The sequence below is a fragment of the Chrysemys picta genome, chromosome 11, assembly GCF_011386835.1.
Source record: "Chrysemys picta bellii isolate R12L10 chromosome 11, ASM1138683v2, whole genome shotgun sequence".
In the NCBI taxonomy this organism is placed as follows: domain Eukaryota; kingdom Metazoa; phylum Chordata; order Testudines; family Emydidae; genus Chrysemys; species Chrysemys picta.
In genome coordinates this window covers 19,459,187-19,484,269 of record NC_088801.1, presented here as the reverse complement: position 1 = coordinate 19,484,269, position 25,083 = coordinate 19,459,187, and the positions used below count along the sequence as shown (strand labels likewise).

At 40.5% G+C, this 25,083-nt stretch overlaps 1 protein-coding gene across 2 annotated transcripts in view; it reads right to left on the bottom strand.

The window, feature by feature from the left end:
• THSD7B (thrombospondin type 1 domain containing 7B) overlaps positions 1-25,083 on the bottom strand; it is a 626,924-nt gene that overhangs the window by 263,337 nt on the left and 338,504 nt on the right. For both annotated transcript variants that reach the window (XM_065561607.1, XM_065561605.1), the window contains exons 6-7: positions 24,449-24,604; positions 21,920-22,117 (exon numbers count right to left, since the gene is read on the bottom strand). In XM_065561607.1, coding sequence (XP_065417679.1) covers positions 21,920-22,117; positions 24,449-24,604 — 354 coding nt within the window. The remainder of the gene's footprint in view (positions 1-21,919; positions 22,118-24,448; positions 24,605-25,083) is intronic.

The window sequence follows — 25,083 nt, the reverse complement described above, 5'->3', positions numbered from 1 at the left end:
TGCTGCGCCAGCATGCCTTACCCAGAAAAAACTACCTGGGCTAGATATTCAGGATCCTGCCCAAAATTAATTTCTCTCTCAGGAAAAGAAGATGAATAGATGAAGATCCTCTCAGAACTATTACAAAAAAGTAGAAGGCTATAGTGAAGAGTAGTGAAAGTAAGAGATTATGGGGATTTTCCACTGTTTTCTATGGAAAATGAGTTATTTTTAATCAGATTTATTTCAATTCATTCATTTATTTTAACAGCTTGGGAAAACAGGGTCACATTTACTCTTGATTTACAAAATTATGCTTGGTCAACCATATGCAGTACCACAAACACATTTCTTAATACCACAATAAATAATGTATCAGGAAACCTTGCAAAGTCTGAATTAATGCAGACTACTATGAAATAAATGAACAACAGTTGTAGAACTATTTTCCTGAGAGTTAAATTGCATATAGCATTAAAGTGAAAACCATAAGATATTTATTTATTGATAGCCAAGAAATTATCCCCTTTACCTATGCATGACTAGAGATCTCTCTGCTAATGCTGCAGCTCAGTGAGTTTTCAAGATAGAGAAGGCTGACTGATTTGGTGACTATTTAGATTCATAAACAAAAAGGACACCCCCCCCCCCCCCGGACCCCTTTTCAGGATCTAGTTGCCTTTGATGTAATACTAAATATACCATAAAACCACAGTGTTAACTGCATAGCAAAACTTTAAGGGTGAAATTCTTGCTCCATTGAAAACAATGGGAGTTGAGCCATTGAGTTAGATGGAACCAGGATTTCAGCTTAAGGAATCATTTTGGTTTGTACCAGGTACTGTAGAGAGAAAATAATCTCATCTTTCATCTACTTCAACAGTCAACTAGTGATTTAAAGAGTGAAGCAAGAAACGTTTTCCCCCCACTGCATGAATTCTTTACTGGTCTCCTTTGAACATCAAGCTTTTTACTACAAAATGGAAATTCTACAGTACATATAAAGTTCCCATTAACAAACGGAAACAACCAGTCAGTCTGGGCTAGGCTGAGCCCTTAGGCTCAGCCCTGATCAAGGGAAAGTACATAGCTGCACAGTCCCAGAAGGAGATCTGGAAAAGGAATTGTACTCAGAGATCACACTCCCCTCCTAGCCTTGCGGACGGTGTAAGTTACTTCACCCTGTTAGGGGAACAGCTTACTTTCTGGCCAGGTCTGCTGGCTGGCCTATAGAGAGACAGAGCCTTCCTCACCCACCTCCCTGTTGGGAACGATTATTATTGTCATTCCTGGATGCATGTATAGGTACTTTTTTCTTCCTTGTTCACTTAGATCCTGCTCCATTTGAACCCAATAGCAGACTTTCCACTGACTTCAGAAGAGCAGGATCAAGCCCTGTCACTGATGATGTGTGATTTTTCCTCCATCCTGGTGATGTGAGAAGAGATGGGCCTGGTTTTATGTTTAGTTGTTGTTGGCCAAGCATGGAAAGCTTCTTTGACTCATCTTTCACATTTCTCATTTGTTCTGGCTGTGGGCTTGACAACCACTGGGTCAATATGACAGACATTTGAGGGTGCACGTGACAATTGCACTTTCACACAACTGGGTGGGAAAATACACATCACAGTTTACAGAAAAGAATCGAACAAATCAATACTTACAGTCCAATTCCCACACTTCAGTAAAACTTTGATAAACGAGTATCAGAACTAAGGAGTATTGGAAAGATTCATTAAAGCTGTACAATATGGGAGGAATTTTGTTCAGTGTTTCAACAAGTGGAAAAAGTGACTCAGCAATACAGGGATGAGTCAATTTCTAAAGAGCCTTCTCCCCATATGTATGTTCTGCTACAAAAGTTTTGTATAACCATTTGCCAACTGCCTAAAGCTATAAATTGAACTGGCTGCTCTTATCTTTTTTGCTTGTTTGACTCCTTTTAACACAGGCAATACCTAGTTTTAAATAATTACAGATGTATCTCATACGGACAGAAAAAGAAAAACACAGAACAATACATTTTTAAATTGTCTATAATCTTCTCAAAGGGCTAATGTTTCTCAGTTCACTCTATGTTTAGCACTTTGTCTAAATCTTCAGTTTTTTAAAATACAGGATTCAATCCATGAATAAATAAAATCTTTATTTAAAATTGGAGTTCGGCTTCAAAAATGTGGCAGATGAACGCAGTTTGTCTCTTTTTGTTGTTCTTACCCACACTTTTGTGTGTCTTGACTTAAATTAAGGCTCAGTCCTGTAACTGAATCCACTGTCATGGATGTCTGTGTCTGTATAGAGCCCGGGATCTATAAGAAAGTCTGAAACAGCTCCCATAGAAGTCAGTTTCAAAACTCCCATTGATTTCAATAGGTGCAAGATACAGTCCAGAAAGTCCTTTCCCATACCCATCCTAGGTGCTTACCAATCTCCCTCTTGTCTTATATACATGCTGTTTTCTGTCTATTATCCTAGCATGACTAGTCTCTTCTTGCTGCTTATATATAGAAAGACCTTATATAGAGTCAGTGCATGCCAATATTGAAGAAGACTTAGTGGGGAATTGTAATGGGGTATACCGGCCCTTTAAGCCTAGAGGAGGCCAGAAGACACTGTTCTGGGAACACTGGGATAAAGGCTCAGGAAATGGCCAAAGTCAGAAGAGAAGAAGAGGTTCTGGGAAATTAGTAGTTGGATGGGAAAAACCGAGGTCACTGTCCCTTTAAGGGCCTGAGACCAGGAGCCGAATGCAGTAGGGTGGGGTTGGGCTCCTCTCCCTCCCAGGCAACTGAAGACTTCTTCAAAGGAGGGCAGTAAATATGCTGCCTTCTCCCTCAGAACAAGGAGTGGCTGACAGAAGGAGGAAGGCTGAGCCAGAAGGCTGAGCTGTAACTAGAAAGGGCTGGGAGTGGCAGTTTCGAAAATAGCAGACTGGGACAGAATTAGTGCTCCACGTGCAGTGAAGGAGCCAGAGCTGAGTCTGGTGGACTTTTATTTTGGGATGCTGACGATTGTTTTCAAATGTTGGAGTTATTAAACCAGCCCTGGGTGGGAGTACCATTCTCCGTGAGAAAGACTGTGTGGAGTTCTTAAGGGGCTGGGAAGAGGAGAAGCAGATGCAGGGCAAAACCATCTCAGGCCACAAGGGGAGTGTTCAGGAAGTGGCTGCCCTGTTACAGGAGTTCTGCCTGAAAACTGATGGCACAATATGGCCCCATCGTAATCCCTTCATGGTAGAGCTGCTCAGAAGTTTTGAAATTTTGATGAAGATAGTGCCCATATTTGTGGGTTTTTGACCTGGTCTACTTTACAGCCAGCTCATTAAAAGAGAAGTCTGGGAAAATGTAATGTTTTCCTTCAGTTTTCACTCAATATCACTTAGAGCTACCATTGTGTAAAGGATAATGTAGAAATAACTTAGATCCCAATACTCCCCTGATCATGCATTGCAGGGGGGACTCCAACTACAGAAAACACTACTGTGAGGCCTCATAAGGGGGGATTAAGGATTAATTTATATAAACACACTTCTGTTTCTGCTGCAGAAGAGGCAATGGTCAGGCGAACTCGAGGTAGTCTACTATAATGCATGGTACTAGAATGATCCCCTTCAAGAACTTCAGAAGAAGTTTATGAGACACCAGCAATTCATCCAGGGATTTCTGGGAACTAGGGGTTAAGTTCCCAGAATCCCACTTTCTCCATCCTATAATGCTTATTCCATCCCATAATTTTCACATTATATTAAAAATTACCATGGTCCTGAACACCACTTTTCAGTCTCTACCTTCTCTCTGGCAGAAGCATGGATCCTGCTCAGTTCAGGGCAGTTGTCATTAGCAACCATCAATACAGGATGCACAATTCACCTGTATCTGAGGACCTTCAATGACTATTACTACAACCAGTGATGAAGTTGTGATGTCAGAGGATGATGAATGGATGATGAAAACATAAAATAAAAATGTCAGATTGTTGCTGGAATTCATTGTGCAACTCTACAACTCTACTTATAGGCGGAGTTTCAAAAAAATAAAACCTTATTGTGTGCAAACAAAACAGGAAACAAGTTAAAGTGCAAACTGACAAATTAAAAACAGTATAGCAACATTGTTGCAGGGTGACCCATATTTATAAAAAGAACAAGTACAACATACATGTTTATATATTAAAAACATATTACGTTTCATTCATGCTAAAAAATAGCTCACTATGCTTGCTGACGGGTCCTGTAGTCATCACAGGTCAGTGTAAGTGCTATCATGGTTCTCCTTGTTTTCCTCAGTGTGCAGTGGTAGGGGTAAGGGTTCATGCCTTGCTGCTCCATGCTATGCTGGGGATTTAAGAGCAGCGAGAATGGAGTTTTCCATGGAATGAAAAGCCTGTTGTGTACAGGGTCTTTATGCACTGAATTCAATAATGTTCTGCAACATCTGAATTTGTTGCCTGAGCACAGCCATAGCATTCTGGTGCACCAGTCTCTCTCCTGTGTCTCTGCTTCAGCATCAGATCTCTCCATTTCTGGTCCTTCACCCTGTTTTTGGCCATCCAGCCCCTCCAATCACTGTGCTCACAGTCAGCAGCTGTAGCAGACTGGAAGATCTCGGAGAACATATCCTCCTCTGACCTCCACTTTCTTTGTCTGATCTGGGTCAGGCATTCAGCAGGCATGGAGGGGGCACCTCTCAGAGCCATCGCAGCAGAGACTGCTGATGAAAACAGACAGATACATTGTTAGATTGGCAGCTGCAAGAGAAAGATAAGTCTCAAAGCTCCCTTACATTATTCCCATAAAGACCTTCAATAAAAATTGCTAGTCGCCACTTCACCTTTGGAGAAGCTTGTTATGGCACCACTCTGCAGCTGAAGCCATTGTGAATATGAACTAGATGGGGGATGGGAGTGGAACTGTTGCATAGAAGGTTTCGATGTTGGGTATCCCTAGTCAGGGTATAGGGTGAAATTGCCAATATTTTCACAGGCAGTGATTTTGGCTGATATCTTATTCCAGAGGATGACAAAGGTTCAGACAACCCAGCTACCACTGACATCCTGAAGCCACCATTGTCCACTTGCTGCAAGCCTAGTCACTGCAATGTGTAAGTGGAACTTCTCACAGAGTGGCACAGGAGTGTCTCCTATTGTGAAAAAAGAAACAAGGCCTCTATCCATAGAAGTGTTCAACAGAGGACTGCAGAGTATCTCCATGAGAGTTTCATCGAGATTGTTCAAGAGGGTAAAAGGGACATCCCTGGTCAGATAAACAAAGTACTCCTCATGGTGTGAATTGTTGTGCCCCCGGGATAGCACAACAAGCCCCAAAAAGGAAAAAGTGATCGCCGCCTCTACCTCTTTCTTCGGTACGCTCATCTTTTTGAATTCCATTCTTAACCTATTTTAACCCATATTAGTTGATTGAAGTGCCAACTATATAAGCATTCCAAAGCATTAACTTTAATTGTATTCCCAGTGCTGGTTTTAAAAAGTTGATGCTTTAGTTCTCTAAATGCAAGTCTGGGCACCATTTTTAAAGAGGGAAGAAGGGAGGGAAGGGAAGGATTTGGCCACAAAAAAGGGAAAAACCTGCTCATAAGGAATAATGCATCTATTTCTTACCTGAGCTCCCTTCCCCTTCATCACTGGGTTCATCTGTGCTCTCCTTGAGGGACTGGCTTAATGCATGGTTTGTGTCTCCTGCCATGACTCCTCTCCTCGCCCAGCTCTCAAGACGTCCACAGTCAGGGTGCTGGTGGGATCCTTTACAAGCATGGCATGAAGTTTATTGTAGAAGCAGCAAGCCCACGAGGCATCCGCAGATTTGTTGCTGCCCTCACTTGCTTTTGGATATTCATGTTGAAGTTCCTTGGCTTTCACCCGGCTTTGATTCTTATCCTTGTCATGTCCCAGGTTTAGCACCCCCTGCACAATCTGCACGCAGATGTCTACATTCCTTCATCTGTTCCTTAGCTGGGATTGTACAGCCTCTTCTCCTCCTAGGCTGAGGAGATTCAGCAGGAGTACGTGTAGGTGTAGCTCTCAGTCTGCACTGAGCTAGAATGGTTGGATGCTTTCAAAGATGGGCTAGTAGGTGTGCTCACCCAGATGGGCAACCAGAAAAAGGCATTTCAAAAACATGCTAAGATTTTTAAAGGGAGGGGGCAGGCTTCCAATATCTGTGACCCCCAGGCAGTGGAGTTCAAAATTGTGATCAGTGCGGCCACTGTCAGAGGGACAGAGCATTGCAGAACAACTGCTGGAGGACTGTTAGCATTGTCTCAGGTATGCAATGTCTTTTTCGATGGAAGTAGGTCAACTCTGGCTCTGTCTCATTTGGGTGAGGGGTGTTATTGCGCCAATGTAACTTTGGGGGGAGACAAATTTAGGTGTGAAGGCTTGCAAAACTAAATTGAAAGAAGTCAATTTAGATCAACCTAACTTTGAAGCGTAGGCAAAGCCCCAGTAAAACAAAGTTACCACTGGTCCAAGCAGAATTAACTCCCTGGCATGCTTTGTGACTCCCCCGGCCCATGCCCAAGAGGGCACAGTGTACAACTGAAAGCTGGCAGCAGTGCCAAGGTCCTGCTTGTGTTACTTGGTTGAGGATTGGCAGTTACAGAACAGGATGCAGAGTCCCCCTCTGAATGGATGGACCTGTGGGCTTGGGCCCCAAACTCTTCCCTACCCTCTCCATGTTCCATATGACTTTCTTATCTTCTCCATAACCATACTCTTTTTGCAGACTGGGGTAAGAGGAATGCACCGACTCTGCATTCTCTTCCTACGGAGTTTTCATATTAAACCCCGATCACACAAACATTTATGCTTAACTTGAAGCCAATGGGACTATTCCGGTGCTGAAAGCTAAGCACGTGCAGAAATGTTATTGCAGGATCAGGGCCTTAGTTTGCTCCCTTCAATATCTTATGGTGTAGGACATGGATTGCAGAGACCCTAAGCAATTATATCACATACAGAACTGAATTAACTCCCCCCTGAAACTGCTTTTACTTCTGTGAGCCATATTTCATCCTTAATATTTATATAAACTCCCAATGCCATCAATAAGAGTTCATGGATCAAGGGCAAAATACCACTGGTCATTTATTTGTATACTCTTCTGTTTCATTTGTACCCTCTTTAGACTGTTTAAAAGGCCAATTCTGCTGTGTGAAAACCTCTCAGAAGTTTACGAAGTTTTCATTACTAGTGCCATCCATATTAAACTAGTAATTTGACAATTTTCTGGCCATTAGAAACAGTAAAAAATGTCACACATGCTACAGGCTGACTTTTGGTATTTTATTTTTTAAAAGCACTGTAAATACACTGTAAAAGCACTGTAAATACTTTAAAAGATAAATAATTGATCATTTCTCTCCTAAGCATCTCTGTACTGCTGTCTATCACCAATCCCCTCATTTGAACAAATTAGGAAGCCATCCTAAATGAATGATTCACCACACGACAACCTGCTGTGTGCTCCACTGTTTCTTGGTCACAGGGTTCTCCAAAATTAGTGTTACATGTGATATGCTATAATACCTACATACAATGAGGTGAGTTAAGAATGGAGTTGATACTTAGCACTTATATAAAACTACCTATCTACAGATCTTAAAAGGGCTTTACAAAAGTGGATGAGCATTGTCATCTCCATTCTACAGATGGGAAAGTGAAATAGAGGGAGGTGGCATGATTTCTTCCAGGTCACAACAGTACGCAAAGGCAATAAAAGTCCCATATCTAGCCAGAGGAGGATTTTCCTGATGCAGGCTATACGGACGATAGCAATAAGGCTGTCCTCAGAGGACCCCCTTTCAAGCCCTGGTGTAGGGGGATGGGCTCAGGACATGAGAGGTGTGTTGGGGTGGGGCTACAGTATGCAGCATCTGGAGATTCTGAACAATGCTGCTGCCCATAGGGCAGTCAGCTGTAACTTAGGCCCCAGAGTAGCCTAGGATTGGGAGATGCAAAAATGGCTTAATGCCACCATATCCCCCATCCACTTGGGATTGGGGTTCTGTGCTGCAGCTCCAAGGGTACGTCTACACTTTGTTTTTAAAACCACAGAAGAGAGTCTCAGAGCCTGGGTTGACAGACTCAGGCTCACAGGATTTGGACTACGGCACTAAAAACAGCAGCGAAGACATTGGGCAGGAGCTCATGCTCAAACCCTCTCTGAGCTTCAGAGTCTGAGCGCCAGGCTGAGCTCAAACATCTACATGGCTATTTTTAGCACTGTAGCCCAAGCCTGCGAACCCAAAATCTGTTGACCCAGGCTCAGACTCGCTGCAGCAGGTTTTACAATGCAGTGTAGATATAGCCTATGAGGTTCAGCACGGAACCTCACCCCCAGTGTTTTACACTGTCTACTGCTATCTACTGGATTACAAACTGGAAGAATACAATGCAGTCTTAATTGAATATTTCCTTGCTTTTGAAGACCAAAAGGTGAAATTCTTACCTATTTCTGAAACTTGTTTAGTGATGTCTAAATTGTATAAATAGTTCTGTGAGGAGGTTCACTCAAGATCTAGAGCTGCAGCTCCAGAAGAAGTCTGCTCCTGGAGCTTTTTTCCATATTAATCTGTTCAATCTCCTACCCCTTCTGAAAACATTTTTTCCACACTCATTTCAATACTTTTCATCTGTTCACAATTTAATCATTTTCGAGTAGAGCTCAAAAAAAGTGTAACGCATCCAGTTTTGCTCATTTACATATCCCTCCTGTTTAATCAGTGTTTGTTGAGGAATAAAATCTCTGAAAAGAAAATGAACTCTCTGTTTATAAAATAAAAAGGTGAAGTTATATTTAGTTTAAAAACAGTTGAAAGTGTATTTTATGCTGCATACTTTGTTTCACAGAGTAAAAAGGCTATTGCTATTGGCGTTTCTAGGTATTATTCTTTAAGCTATGCATTACAGCAATACAGATAGGATTGTATCTAGAATCCACTTAAAGGAGAGGAAAAAAAATCTATCCTAAGTTTTTTCAAATGAAAAAATTAAGTGCACTGCTATTCAATACAATAAGTGGAGGATTTTCTTAGTCAGGTAATTGAAAGAATAAAAAAGGTGGCTGACCTGAACAAAATTCTTCTGACCAGCTGTAGGCACCTCTTGAATGAATAGCTGAAAATTATATATTTTGAACTAGACAGAGAGATACATTTTAATGATTCTATTCAGTAGACTCTAACCTACCGCTCCAATTTAACGGCCTTGCAGGTCACTCAGACTCGCCATGCTCTTTAGATAACCTTTATCACAAACATAGATCAACGTGTGTCAAACTCATTTCATAACATTTAAAATAAAAAAGGGCAGTACTACAACTGGTTGTAATGTGCTGATGTTTGTCTTTAAAAAAATTGCTGCAATTCCCATACACTCAAAGGTGCAACTCCAACTGTTTCAATTCTCCAAGTTCTAAGGAGCTTGGTTTTCAGATGGACTGAATACCTGCTGCTGCTACTGTTGGAGTGGCTGGTGCGCAGCACCTGTGAGAATCAGACCCTCTCTGTGGTTTGAAACATTGCTACAGAATAGACTGCCTTTCTCCATATGCTCCATTATAACAGCTGAGATCATCTGAGGATCTAGAAACTGTCTTTGAAGTGCTTGGGGGCCATTAACTACAGTAGAATACTAAGAAGGGCCAAGTTATAACCTTGCTCCTCTCTGAAGAGCTCAGGGAATGAGGAACTTTAGCTGTCATGTGACAGTGCTCTGAGGCATTCTGGCTATGCCGGGCAGACTTAGGTAGAATACTTCAAGGGGCACTTGGTGAGGAGCACCTCACCAGTGGCCCTCATACCTGCTGATATAGAGCACAGGGACCATGGGCCTTTGCCTCATCCCTAATCAGCCTGCCTGTCCCTTTTGAATCAAAGATCACCATCCACAACATCTGCCAGCCAAATAGCCAAGTACTAAAAAATAATGCTGGGTCTACATCCTGCCTGCCTTCTTTGTGGTTGCCATAAAGGTGGAGGAAAGAGCCCCACCATCCCACACTGAAAGCATATGCCACAACTGGAAAAAGCACAGCCATGATTTAGCCTGAATTTTGCTGCGACATGCCTGACTTCAAGGTGCATATCTACCACCTGATATTTATGTATGCAAGCATAATCACTACATAAATTATTTAGACTTTCTGAACCGCTGTCTTCCCAAGCAAGTGAACCATGTTTGCCAGTCCTCTTATAGGAGTAAAGATTATTAAAATGCTCATAAGATAGACATGTTTGTGTTACAATGTTATACCACTGCCCTTACTTTACAGCAACTTGCCCCTCCCTGAAAAATTCTAAAATGGGTCTGAATTCTTTACATAAGCATCAGTTTCAGAATAGCGCTGTGAGGGCTTTGAATTTGTCCGTTCACTTGAATAAATGATGGTTCTGTTCCCCATCTAAAGCAGTACACCATCTATAATCTGGCTCCTGGATGCTTTCAAAGATAACTACAAAATATATGCAATAGAAGTAATTTTACTGAGTTTGGGCTTGATGAGACCAATACCATACATTAACTCGGAGCTATGCTACATCTAATAGGACAGCCTGGTCAAAGGCAGGCCTATCTGCCATTAATGCAAAAGCAGCTCACCTGTCATGTACTCCAACTCCTTATTCTAGGAACACTCAAAGCCCTTGTTGCCACACTGCAATAGATTACTCTGGTTATAATCTAGTATCCTACATGGCCACAAGTGGAAAAAGATTTCCCTCCTTTTCGGAGCCAGGATTTGAGAAGCATATCAGAGTGTGGGGCAGGCAGAAATAGTTTTGTTTCTATACATTAGTTTGTGTTCACTATTTAGAGCTTTGATTTTATATATATATATATATATATATATATATATATATTAGCTGTGATTTTAAAATGAATTAGCAAGTACAGTAACTGCTAAACAGAGCTCTAGTCTAATATTTACAGTCCTAGTTCTAGTTCATGGTTAACTAAAATTATTCTAAGTCATTCAGAAATATTTTCAGGGTGTGTTAACTGGGCTAAAGGCATCAAGAATTTATGGTTGACTCGGTGGTTATATGCTGTTTGCTGTGTTTATTTTTGGGTACCATGGGGTCTCTCCAAATTATTTGGAGAGTCTAACATTACACACCTTTGGATCAAAGGAGTCCATCTGTTTACTGATAAACTCCACAGTCTTGCTTTCAGGATCTTTGTTTCCAGTGGTTTATAAAATAGTGAGTGTTTCCCTTCTCCCCAGGAAGAATTCCAAATAATCTCCTATAGTTTAAATTCATAGAATCATAGAAGATTAGGGTTGGAAGAGACCTCAGGAGATCATCTAGTCCAACCCCCTGCTCAAAGCAGGACCAATCCCAATTAAAAAATCCCAGCCAGGGCTTTGTGAAGCCGGGACTTAAAAACCTCCAAGGATGGAGATTTCACCACTTCCCTAGGTAACACTTTCCAGGCCTTCACCACCCTCCTAGTTTTTCTTAATATCCAACCTAGACCTCCCCCACTGCAACTTGAGACCATTGCTCCTTGTTCTGTCATCTGCCTCCACTGAGAACAGCCTAGCTCCATCCTCCTTGGAATCCCTCTTCAGGTAGTTGAAGGCTACTATCAAATCCCCCCTCACTCTTCTCTTCTGCAGACTAAATTAGCCCAATTCCCTCAGCCTCTCCTCGTAAGTCATGGGCCCTAGACGCCTAACCATTTTCATTGCCCTCCCCTGGACTCTCTCCATTTTGTTCACATCCTTTCTGCAGTGGGGGGTCCAAAACTGGCCGCAATCCTCCAGATGTGTCCTCACCCGTGCCAAATAGAGTGGAATAATCACTTCCCTCAATCTTCTGGCAATGCTCCTACTAATGCAGCCCAATATGCCATTAGCCTTCTTGGCAACAAGGGCACAATGTTGACTCAGATCCAGCTTCTCGTCCACTGTAATCCCCAGGTACTTTTCTGCAGAACTGCCTCTGCGCCAGTTGGTCCCCAACCTGTAGCAGTGCTTGGGATTCTTCCGTCCTAAGTACAGGACTCTGCACTTATCCTTGTTGAACCCAATCAGATTTTTTTTGGCCCAATCCTCCAATTTGTCTAGGTCACTCTGGACCCTATCCCTACTGTCCAATGTATCTACCTCTCCCCCCCAGCTTAGTGTCATCCGCGAACTTGCTGAGGGTGCAATCCATCCCATCATCCAGATCATTAATAAAGATGTTGAACAAAATCGGCCCCAGAACCAACCCCAGGGTACTCCGCTTGATACTGGCTGCCAACCAGACATCGAGTCATTGATCACTACCCATTGAGCCCGACGATCCAGCCAGCTTTCTAACCACCTTATAGTCCAGTCATCCAGTCCATACTTTTTTAACTTGCTGGCAAGAATACTGTGGGAGACCATATCAAAAGCTTAGCTAAAGTCAAGATATACCACGTCCACTGCTTTCCCCATATCCACAGAGCCAGTTATCTCACCATAGAAGACAATAAGGTTGGTCAGGCATGACTTGCCCTTGGTGAATCCATGTTGACAGTTCCTGATCACCTTCCTCTCCTCCAACTGCTTCAAAATGGATTCCTTGAGGACCTGCTCCATGATTTTTCCAGGGACTGAGGTGAGGCTAACCGATCTATAGTTCCCTGGATTCTCCTTCTTCGCTTTTTAAAAGATGGGCACTATATTTGCCTTTTTTCAATTGTCTGGGACCTCCCCCTCACAAGGGCTCGGCTGTTCTACACCCGAATAACTCATGTAATGGATCACGAGGCTCTCAGGGTAGGTCTACTCTTTTAGCTGGGGGCGTAATTTCCAGCTTGAGGAAACATACTCACACTAGCTCTAACTGAGCTGGCGTGGTAAAAATAAGTATGGCTGTGGCAGCACAAGTGGGGGGAAGGGCTAGCTGCTTCAGTACATACCCGTCAAAGATGCTAGCTATGTACTTGCCCCCTCGTGCTGCTCGCACTGTCACTCTATTTTTATCATGCTGGTTCTGTTAATACTAGCGCAGGTATGTCTCCTCAAGCTGGGAATCACACCCCAGCTCAAAGCATAGACATACCCTCAGTTTTTCATCTGTCCTTATTCAGGCAAAACTTTCACTGAGATTAGCTGCTGTGTTAATGCTCATACAGTACAAACAAGATCAATAAAGCTTAGAGGGCTCTTTTTGAGTCTCAGTGCTTTATAGAGTTCCTTTAACCAAAGACAGCTCCTAGTCCTAAACCATATAACTTTTATCTCTTAATTTTTTTCCCATTTATCCCTTATCATTAGTGGTACAGCACTTTATCTGTTCTCTTTAGTAAATTCAGTCCCCCTCCCATTGCTAAATATATAGGTAGACCTGGAAATCTGATTTGCCCCATTCCCTGTTTTAAGGTTATGTCCATGATTGGTTCATTTCCATGTTGCATCAAAAAATGAGCACATTATATTAATTTCACAACGAAATAATTTATTTCATGGTTCATTTTCTAAGAGGACGAATGATCAAAATGTGAGGTTATGCTGTTCTTTTTTATAGGATCAGCTGGAATCTAGGCGTACCACTCTTCCCTAAAATTTAAGAATTTACTTAGCCATAAGCCAGGAAGGCAACAAATTTACAACTCACGTTCAATACGTTGAACAGAATAAATCAACTTCTCTGCGAAATTAAACAGAAACTGCAACTTAGTACACTGCAATAATCCATTGGCGATGGGAGAATTCAAAATGAATTCTTCACAACATTAATAAGGGCTTGGGCCAGGAAAAGATTCATATTAAATCAGAACCCCTAGTAAAATTGTTAACTACATGCATCAAATAAGGAATAAATAAAATACTTTGTACTTGCCGCATCTTTTACCTGAGGATCTCAAAATAATTTTGAAAGCTTTCTAAGTATTAGTTATATGTTTTTCCATTCACAAACTTTTTTCTGTCTAAATGAATTATTTTAGATTAACCAGAGACAAGAAAGAAGTCTAAAATCTCCATGAGGGTGCACATCTTTTTGTGGCAGCCTATACTGAACTGAACACACATGGCTGGCTGTCTCTATATGCCAGGGGTAGGTAATCTATGGCACGTGTGCTGAAGGCAGCACACGAGCTGATTTTCAGTGGAACTCACACTGCCCGGGTCCTGGCCACTGGTCCGGAGGGCTCTGCATTTTAATTAAATTTTAAATGAAGCTTCTTAAACATTTTGAAACCTTATTTTCTTTACATAAGACAATAGTTTAGTTATATATTATAGACTTATAGAAAGAGACCTTCTAAAAGTACTCTAGTGAGTGTCTCTCTGAAGTGTGAGGGGCATAGCACAGATTCTACTATTACAACGCGACGGTCTCTGGGATTCACCAGCAGATGTCTGAAATACAGCATGTGAATAAATTCCTTCAGATATGAATACAGCTCTTCTGTGTTAATATTATACTGAACGACTTTGATAGGCTTAGGAATGTCAGGTTTCTTTATTTCACTAGGAATAATGCATCTTGGTCCTGTTATTGTATGTATTACTGGCACGCGAAACCTTCAATTAGAGTGAATAAATGAAGATACGGCACACCACTTCTGAAAGGTTGCCGACCCCTGTAGGCAATAGTTCTTAGAGGTTGAAAGTTGTGGCGTATAGGAAATAAAGATATATAGTTATATAGCTAAGAACACCACAATTAGTATGCCACCCCAAAGAGTCCCCAGCCTTCCAGTGGTATAGATTAGAATAGGGTGAAATTTTTTCAGCTAATAATACATTTGTCGAAAAATGCATTTTTCAGGCACCAAAACTATTTGTGAATTCAGTTCAAATGCAAGAAATGGTATCAGCTGAAAAAACCCTCCCTCCCTCCAAAACACCAGCACTGAGCCAAAAGTTATTTATTTACTCATTTCTGGTATAGTGTATTCCTTTTTAGTCCTGGCAGAGCACAATATTGGATCTTAAAATGGCATCACTTTGATTACTGTGCTTCCCTTCAGTCCCCACTTGAATTTCAACAGGATTTCAGTGATTGCTTTCTCAAGAACTGGTAGAGCTAATAACAATTTGGAATCTCAGCTTTCAAATGGTATAGCCTTAACCCCGACTGTGGCAGTGTATGAGATTATTGGCTGCTAAAATCACCTCACAGTTAAAGTGAGCATGTACATATATGTGAGAAAGAGAACAAGAACAATAATTTAAGGCTGCATTGGGGTATAACTACTATTGGTCCATGCCTAGGGCAACAGATCTTGAATTTGAGCTTACATTTACATATTTTAAATTTAATTTTTCGTTTTAAAAAAGAAAGTATGTTTTTATCCCTCGTGATTGTGAGTGTAACTGATGTAGTGGAGTTTGCCTAAGTCTGTAGATAGCCTGGGAAAAAAAGCTCTGAGAGGGGCAAACTTCCTGATGAATCTCAACAAAGTGCTGACTCCAAGACCCATTGCACTGGAGTGGGGCCCACCAACACATCCCAACAGAGGACTCTGTATGGCAGGAGAGGAAGAGTGCAGTGGGCCTGGACCACCTTTCCAAGATACCAGGGTGAACCTCCCTGCTGCTAAACACTTGCCTCTCTGAGTGACAGACGGGATCCTCGCTGCTGCTCCTCATGTTAGAAAGATGCCTCCACACCACTGCCTGCCGCTCCAAGCAAGGGGCAAAGGTCACTGTTCAGGGCTACAGTAGTGGAGCCATAGGAGCCTGTCACATGGTGTGTCTGGAGCCCTGCATTGCCTTAAGCCAAGTGTGACAACAATAAAGTGGGGGAATGGGACAGAAATATCAAGATAGTAATCAGAATGTTGTGATTTTAAGGTCTGATAACTCAAACTGCCAGGGGGAGCTGGAGTGATACCAATGCTTTCCAGTTCCAACCACTGACTGTGTAAAACCCCAAAGCATTGTTTCTAAAAGAAAATATGGTTAAATAAAAGGAAATTATTATATTTAACCTATGCGTGACTGGAGCCATTAGAAGTATTAAATGGATTCCTTCTAAAAAGCAAACCTACCGATAGGATTAATACATTTAAAAAATGGTCATTATGAAAACCAGCATGGAATGCTTAGCAAGTAAACAAATTCTAAAGAATATTCCTGTTTTGTATGCTTCTTGCATTCACCAGCCCCTGTAAAGACTCCCGAGCCCTGTCTTTAAAACGCTAGTGTTAGAAGCACAAAATTGTTTAAATCAGCCCAAAGTAACACAGTTAAAATGATGATAATGATTCATTTTTCACACAGCAAGAATTGATTTTCATAAATCTTCTTTCCTGTTGCTTGTGCAGACCCATATCTATCACCGCTAAGGTTCCTTGGTTGACATCAGGTATAATTACAGCTAGATCTACGTCTGCTAACTCCCTTTGCTTAAGTTATTATTGTAGCTTGCAGCCAGTCAGTTTTTCACTCTATTATCATCCTCAATGAGAATACTTTACTAAAGTGTTCTGCCACCAAGACAGCTCCCACAATAAGGACAATAGCATGTTCTATTTCTAGACTATTATCTTTACAGAGTCCCACACAGTTTAAAGAACTCTAATATCAGTAAGGGCCTCAACCTGCAGCGTGAAAAGTTGTTGAGAGTGCTCAGCACTGCATACGATCTGGTCCTACATTTCTCATGTCCTCCATTCTCTTGTTTTACCACTAACTAGAAATAATACGTATTTGATTATAGTTAGTATCTAGAAACATGGTATGAAAATATTAAACCAGTGAAATCACAGAACGATAGTGTTTGCTTTCTAAAGTACGAATGCAAGATTTACTGATTTTTGCTAATTTATTTCAAAAGATTTTTTCTTCTGTTTGATCACATAGACACTTATTTTGGTTCAGTATCACAGAATAATCTTTTGTTATTAATTTGTTTTCTTGCTAGGTATAGGACCAGCAAAGAGCAAATTAACAAATATGGGTATTACAATAAAGCAGATTGCTGACTAGCAGAACACTGACTGATTGGCTTTAAAATAAAAAAACCCAAACATTTTATAATCAATGTACAGACACTGCCGATAGCTAAGATTCAGTCCATAGGACTGTAAAAACTATTTTAATTCACCCTTCCTTACAATCATTTTAAGACGCTAACATTTCTTAAATACTTGAAAAAACGGATAGATTATTTGCATGAGTCACACTCGTTATATTATGAAAGCTTTTTATTTCATTTCATTTATTTTAAGTATGTAACAGAGAAACTAGAATGAACTACCAACCACAGCCCTTGTTTGTTCACAGCCTACATGCAATACAATATACATTTCTTAAAAATCACACTCCAGCACTCCTCTTTAGCATTTATATTGCTTCAATCTGTTTACAATTGCTTTAAAAAAAGTCAGCTTAATATGGATGGGGGAATATACTAATAATTAAGACAGTTCCTACATCTCTCCATCTGAACTTTAGACAGTAACAGTGTTTCAACATTAATTTTTCTTGGCATCTAAATGAAAAAACAGGGAAATTTCATACAAAGCCACGCAAATTTAACCTCCTAATTGGATTGACCTTTTTACATACAGATCTTGCTCTGAACCCTATTACAATCTTGAGTTTCCTTCTAGGTACTGTATGGAATATTCATTCTTGCCATTACAACCTTCAAGTGTACATGTCACTACCAAGTAATACCTGGAGAGCCACCTAGAGCTATATGAATTTTGCAAAAAATACTGCTCAAATATTTATTTGTATTTTTAAACAAGAGTTGGTCATGTCTTTGTATCTACTTCCCAAGAATATTTTAGTAAAGAACATTTACTGGCAGGAACTATTCACAGAAACAAGTGAATTTTAGGCAAATGGACCATATTTGTGCAAAGAAAAAATGAATGTGAATATTTCAAGAGTTACTCTCATCCAACCAGGGAACAGTAATACACTCTCTCACCTATGTGTCCAATCAAAAGAGTTCAAATATCAAATACTGGCAACAAATTCCTCAGGAAAATGTTAAAAACTGAGAATTATTCATAGAAATTATTTGTTGAGCAATTTCAAATAACAAATTAGAGAAAATCAGATCAGCTCACAGATAATTTGTGAACAGAGAAAAGGTTGAGTTGTCATAGAAACTACTTGTTTTGAATTATACACCCAGATCTGCTAAGGATACAATTTAATAATCTAATCCGCGATACTACCATGTGCATCTTTTCTCAGTTGGCTTTAAGCTTTCCTTGTCTTTCCCCTGCCTATCATTTTGCACACTGATCTTTTAAGTAATATGTCTTGCTAATGAAGTAACTGCTAAATAATTAAATAAAAACCCACTTATGGAAACATTTTATTTGGATGAGACATCTTGTATAAATCCCTCTCTGTTACACAAATTATTTCCTTTTATCCTTCTTATTATATTATTTGTATTGTAATACTGCTTCAGGGCATCAGTCAAGGATTCCCCACCTCCACACCCTTATTGTGCCAGGCATTGTTTTCACACACAGCAAAAAGATGGGCTGTCCCAAATAGTTTACAAACTAAGGATAAAATGAGAGTCAACAAATACATGCAATAAACTGACAGGCAGAGCACAAGATAATTAGATGATTATGAACAGAGATTATGAACTCTGTAATCCTCCTACACTCTCCACAACTCTAACCATAACTGAGCCATGAAAAAAACCTACAGAGCAAATTATAAAGATATGGGCTCTGACTGCTAATTACAGAACCTCCGTGGACATCCTGAGCTATGGGCACTAAACCAGGATTACATGGCCATCTTCTGCCTGGAATAGCAGATTTAAGAAACAAAAACATCCTAGATGTCTAGTCTAATTACAGAGGAAATACAATTAAATGGAATGTGATTGAAATTGGTATGTATCCCTTAAGAAAAGATACTGTCTTATAACACTGGAATCTTTAGATACATCACTGAAATAACCCTCTGTTCTCATTCTGTCTAAACCTTGTGTACTCAAATAAATGGCTACTTTACACAACTCTGAGGATTCATAGCTAAGCTTGACCTTCCTACGCCAGAGTCCTTTAGAAGTGTCACAGGAAAAAGGAGATTTTTACCGTTCCTGAAGAAAGAGCATTGCAAATTAACGTATATAGATCACAACTGCAGCTGAAATCAAAGTGAATGATTACTCTAATATTTTTAATCTATATTATAAAATCAAGACACTTGGGGCTAGGTATGTGGACACATTTGGAACTCCAGAAAATATTAATGGTCACTTTTGTGGTTTCTTCAAGATTAGTTACCAACAGGGCAAGGGTTGACAGAACAGTGTCCCTGAAATGTTAAAAAAGATAAACTGACATATAGTAATAATTAAAAAGACGGGTCATGGAGAAAAGGCTGGCACTAATATCAAGAGGAAGAAATTGGGTATGCAAGCATACACAGAACCACCAGAGTATTCTAAATTCAATGTACCTGTCACAACCTGAACTTTATTGTTAATGAGGTATTACATTCATCAAGGAAATAGGGTTTTGTAACATTCCAGGGCCCAAATAATTTATTCTTTGTCTCTTTAGCAAGTCAGCAATCCTGAAGGTGTATGCAGTGCTGAATACTGATGTCAATATTGGATAGCACACTGGCATCAGGGAACTAGACAAGTGACTGGATTTCAGGATGCAGCAGCAGACATCGAAAAAACTAATGAACCTATCAGCATGTGAAGCAGCTATGCTAAAGGTTTACAACAGGACAATAGTTAATGCAGTGCTTTGAACATGTATCAACTATGCAAGTTCTAAGTATTAGTACTGCTTTTATGCTATTGCAGCCATACCTGGTGTGCCTTGTGATTTGTCACAACTTCCTCTTAAGAGCTCAATTTAGTTACTAGTCCCACTGAAGACTCTGCGCAATTTTGATGTTCAGTCCCACAGTTCTTATTTAGGCAAATAGCCCATTGATTTCAATAGCAATTTTGCCTAAGACAGCACTGTGTAAGGACTGGAAACTATAACCAAAGCAATTAATGGTATTAAGTAGATTCGTAGAAGGATGAACAAGACAAACAGCCCTTTTTTCAACTTTGATTTCTAGGACTCCGTGGTAAATAAATCCTACTGCAATAGAGATTGAGGAAGCTTTTAAAAGAGCATCCATGAATGTTTCCAACCTGTCAAATGAGCTATGGTATGTCTTGTGAAATCTCCCAAATTAGGGTTGGACAAGCAAAACAAATGTTCAGTTATAGTGACAAAGAAACTGTCCAAAATCCCCAGCTGAAATTCAAAAGGGATTTTTGTGCTACTCTTGCAATGCTAGAAGAAAGGTTTCAATCACTCTCTCACTTCCAGTAGACATTCAGAATATATACATTTTTTCCATTCTCAAGGAGACTAACTGGAAAGCACTCTGTAAACGTGAAAGCAAAACTGACAGAACCAAAAAAAAAACCCTCCCACATGTCTCATCATGAGCTGAATGACTGAAAGTGAAAAAACTACACTGAAACTTCCAATTTCTTGTTGGACAAACCAGCAGAGAGATGCCCCAAAATTGGGATGTCTCGGCATGTATCATTACTACAGAGCAACATGCTGCCATGATCAGAGATCACCCGGGTTTGTGACTTTGTGACCTTGCACGTTTTTTCTGAGTTTGAAGTTGACACAAGTTTAAGACCCCAATCCTGCCAAAAGATGCACACAGGTGAACCGTTGCACCAGTGGGTAGCCTCAATGGGGTTCCACACCAGCCCAAGGATCCACCTGCTCACACGTCACTGCAGAATTCAGCCTAAATTATTATCACATCACCCCAGAGACCACTTAGAAGACACTCAGCTACCCCCTAACTCCACTGGAGCTATTTACAGCAGCTGAGGATTTGGCCCACGAAGTCTAAGAACACAAAAAAGCCACATACACATTCATACATATTTCAAAGGGATCTTTGCTCTTCAGCAGATTAGCAGCTGTTATTTATTTGTTGATCAGGTTCTAATGCAGTATATCTCTCAACATATTCTTAAACACATGCCAATTAACTCAACTTGTTATAGACTTGGAACTGTTTCCTGTAATGGCTTCAAACACCATGCAATGGAAGAATCATCTCCATCTCAGATATAGCATTAAACTGGCAAGTTCCAAACTTTGCCAGTTTTGACCCGATAGTACAACTTACTGTGATTAAGGGCTGCAAAATCATGCCTTACGTAATATAATCTAGAGATCTGACAACACTGACCTTATCGAGACTGATGAAACTGTTGGCTGCATTTCAAATTGCGTATGAGAAATAAGCCCTCATTGCTTGTTTGTAAACTTCCTATAAAATATGTGCTTTATGCGTTATTAACAGGTTGTAAACTGAACACAAGGTCGGTCTCAAACTGCTGGCAAGTAAATACAGTATTACTCAGCACAAATCTTTTCATTTACATAACATCAGATTCTTGTAGCATAATTAATCTTGGCAGCACAACTAAGCTTTCCTCAGTATGCTCTCTTAAACAGCTGTTATGATGAGAAAAGTATTCCAGATTTTTTGTGAAAGAATTTAGTGCTACGTTAGTGGAAATGCAAAGAGCCTGATTCTGACACCCTTACTCATGCTGAGTAATCGTATTCAAATAGTCCTATTGACCTCGATGAGAGTACTGGCATAAGTACTACAACATGAATGCAGGAAGTAAATGGGCAGAATCAGGCCATTAATATTACACTGCTAATATATTACTTTAGGGAGGGGTGAAAGTCATAACACCAATAAATGACTTGCGGCAGTGAGTCATTTCATTTTAATCAGAGATGGGCTCAAACCAGAATCCCAGATAATAATAGCTCTAGACTTTGGGGAAACCCAGATCCCATTCCAAAATCTGGTGTTTCACATTAAATTAAATACACTGCTATAATAATAAGTCCTTGCAATTGCCCTTTAACAAAAATAGATTTTAAAGGAACACCCAAAACAAGATGCACATTTAAAGGTGACCAACTTAAAATTAGCTGCACCTACCTTTATTGTTCTTGCATATGGCTGTCAGTATGCGATTTCCATGCCCACATTTTCCATGATCAGGTACACAGGCTCCTTCGGAAATGACCCACTGGTAACACATTGGGTCTTCACAAGGAATAGATTCTACTAAGTGTGGACAACCCTGAGACATACCAATGGGTTCCATAATAACCTGCCTTTGTCTCATTCTAAATCCTAGAAAGACAGAACAGAGAATTTTTTTATCATCAGTATTAAGATATTTTGCCTGCAAAAGTTGATATATAGGGCATGTGGAATTCTAAGGCATTTCAAACTGTATTTTTAATAAAAAAAAAACAGTATAGCAATGTTCATAAGTAAGGCTACGAGTCTGTGAGAGGTCACAGATTCCAGCCACACTGCCTCCCACCCCGCCAGCAGTGGCGGTCCTGAGCCAGCACTGCCACCCCCGACCAGCAATGGTGGCGGCACCAGTCCCAGGCCGCCCCTTGCGCTTACACCTCCGCCCCCCGAGCACCAGTGGGCACCCCAGACCCCCCCCTCCAGTCCAGCAGCTGTACTCCCGGAGCCCCCCGGAACACTCAAGATTTAGACAGGGGTATATAGTACAAGCCATGGACAGGTCACGGGGCCGTGGATTTTTATTGTCCATGACTTTTACTAAAAATACCCATGGCTAAATCTTAGCCTTATTCATAAGGCCTTCTAAATATTTGCAAGCTCACTGGCCTTGCAAAAAAAAAAAAAAAAAAAAAAAAGACAGAATGTATCTCTCTCTATTTACAGTTTTGTCACTGCAAACAATGTTGGTTGCAGAATTCCAGGAGTCTTGATTTCCACCACAACCCATCCCCCAATTCCACTGCCATTTGATCCAATACATGCCTTTTCACTGAACTTGGATGTAAAACATATGTCCAAATACATGGACATAAAGTAAAAACGATATATGTCATGATGACAATACAATTTTAAAAAGATAAAGACAACCAAACAAGTAATTCAAAATCTAAACCACAGTTAACCTCCTTCTGGGACTCTGAGATTGAAAAATCTTGTTCTGAGATACAAAAGACCAGTTTACTGAGAAATAATTACTCTGCTTTTTGAAGATATATAATTCATATTGGACCCCCTCAAAATAACATCCTTTTAAAGTGGGAGATTCAAATTTAATATTGGAAGAAAAAGGTTACAAAAATAATTAAAGAACTGAGTACATAATTTAATGCCATTTGAATGAAAACAGAAGTCATGATGCTATATTCAATAGTGGAGCTAGTATGCAAGTAATTGTCTTTCAGCATGGGTTTGTTTTGGATATGATAGAGTATAAACTAGCTATATCCATGGTTTGAATTGGTGGATTTACCATGGTGTTCAGCCATTCTGCATCAAGCAATGTTCTCATTAGGACTCATTGACTCAGCAGAGTTGGAGGAAGCAAGTCCGTACCTGGATGGAAATCTTCTAGAGAAAACATTTGGTGCTGCAGAAAGTAGGGCTGGTGATTCAGAAAACAGCACACTTCCCTCTGAGTCTCTACTACACCAACATCCCAGACAGAGGACATGGGACAGAGCGTGGTTGGAGGCCACAAAACTCCATGGCCAAGAAACAAAATATGAGGAAAACCATGCCAAAGAACTATGAGCAGAATTTGCTTCAGTGGTTGCTTTCAACACTTTCCAACAAGCAAAAAGAAATTGTTTTAAATGAAATGATTTTACAAACATTTCCATTTTTGCAAAAAGGCCTTTTTTGACCTTTTTACTTGACACATTCAAACCAACTCTAACCATCTTAGAAAACTCACAATTACAAAAATTCCACTTTCTGAAAACATTGGGCAACATTTTCAAATGAGGAGACTTGCCCCTTGGCATGTGATTGATGAGGGCCATTCTTTAAATACTTAACATAGAGAATACATTTAGAAACTAACGGGGTGATTCTGTGCTGCACACCGCCACAGCACAGAACTCGCAGCCCAGGGGCAAGTGGGGCTGAGGTAGCTTTAAACCACCTTTGCATCCTCCCAACCCTGGAGGTGCGGGCTGCTCCCAGCATAATTTAGACAGGTTCTCATGTCTGCCTAAATTGCAGCAGACTTCCGAGGCTGCCCTATGAGCCCCCAGCACTGCCCGGAATCTCCACACTGCTACATGCTGCAACTCTGAGCCTGACATTCTCCTTCCGCCTTCCAGCTCCACACCCAGCGTGCCCCCTACACCAGGACTTTTGAGACAGTTCTCAGAAGACTTTTAAAGCCCCTCTATGTCTCTCTAGCCCTTTTACCAAATGTGGAGGGGCTGGAGTAGGGATGAGGATCTCACACATATTTTTCAAGAACAATAGCCTACAACATCAAAGGCCACTTTCTACCCTAGGATCCACCTGTTGGTTCCAACTTATATCAAAGGAATTCAATAGGAAACTACATTTGGATCCAATTGTTTTAAATTCCTATCCTAACATGCTGGCGTTTAGTTTAATTCAGACCTAATTACAGGCTCTAGCATATGAGAGAAACAGTTAAATCACCTTTTCGTCCCTGGTGATCCTGGCAGTTCTCATGAACACAGGGTCCCCATGCAGACCAGGCAGAAACCAGACAGTCAGAAGAACATGGAACGTTGCACAGCTGGGAGGCAGAGGGAGCAGGGCCAACACATAGTTTCTTGTCAACAGGCCTAGTGACTAAACAGGAAAAAAAGTTATGGACTGTAGTTTCATTCATATAAACGTCACAGAGCTTCTGAATTTACTATTGGCATTTGTTTCCTAGAGCAAACCCAATCTGCTAGGGTCTAATTAAGCAGCAAAAAAGAACCTACCTGACCCATAGTGTTTTATGTTCTAAAGCAAAATATTTAAGCATTGCTTAAGTCCATCCCTATTCAGCAAAGCAGTTAAATGCAGGCTTATGTTAAGCACATGCTTAAGGGCTTTCCAGTCTAGGACTGGACTGCTGAATCAGAGTACCAGCTGTATTTTCTCTCTAAAAGTAACTATGTACAATTGAAACACCTTACTCAGCAGATCCACGGTCTGTGAATATTCTGGTCAGGTCTACTTGCTATAGAGGAAAAAAATGTGTTTACATTTTACTGCTATTAATACTGCAGAAACCAATGGTGATGAAGTGATTAATTACATTCTCCTCTAGCTCATGCACC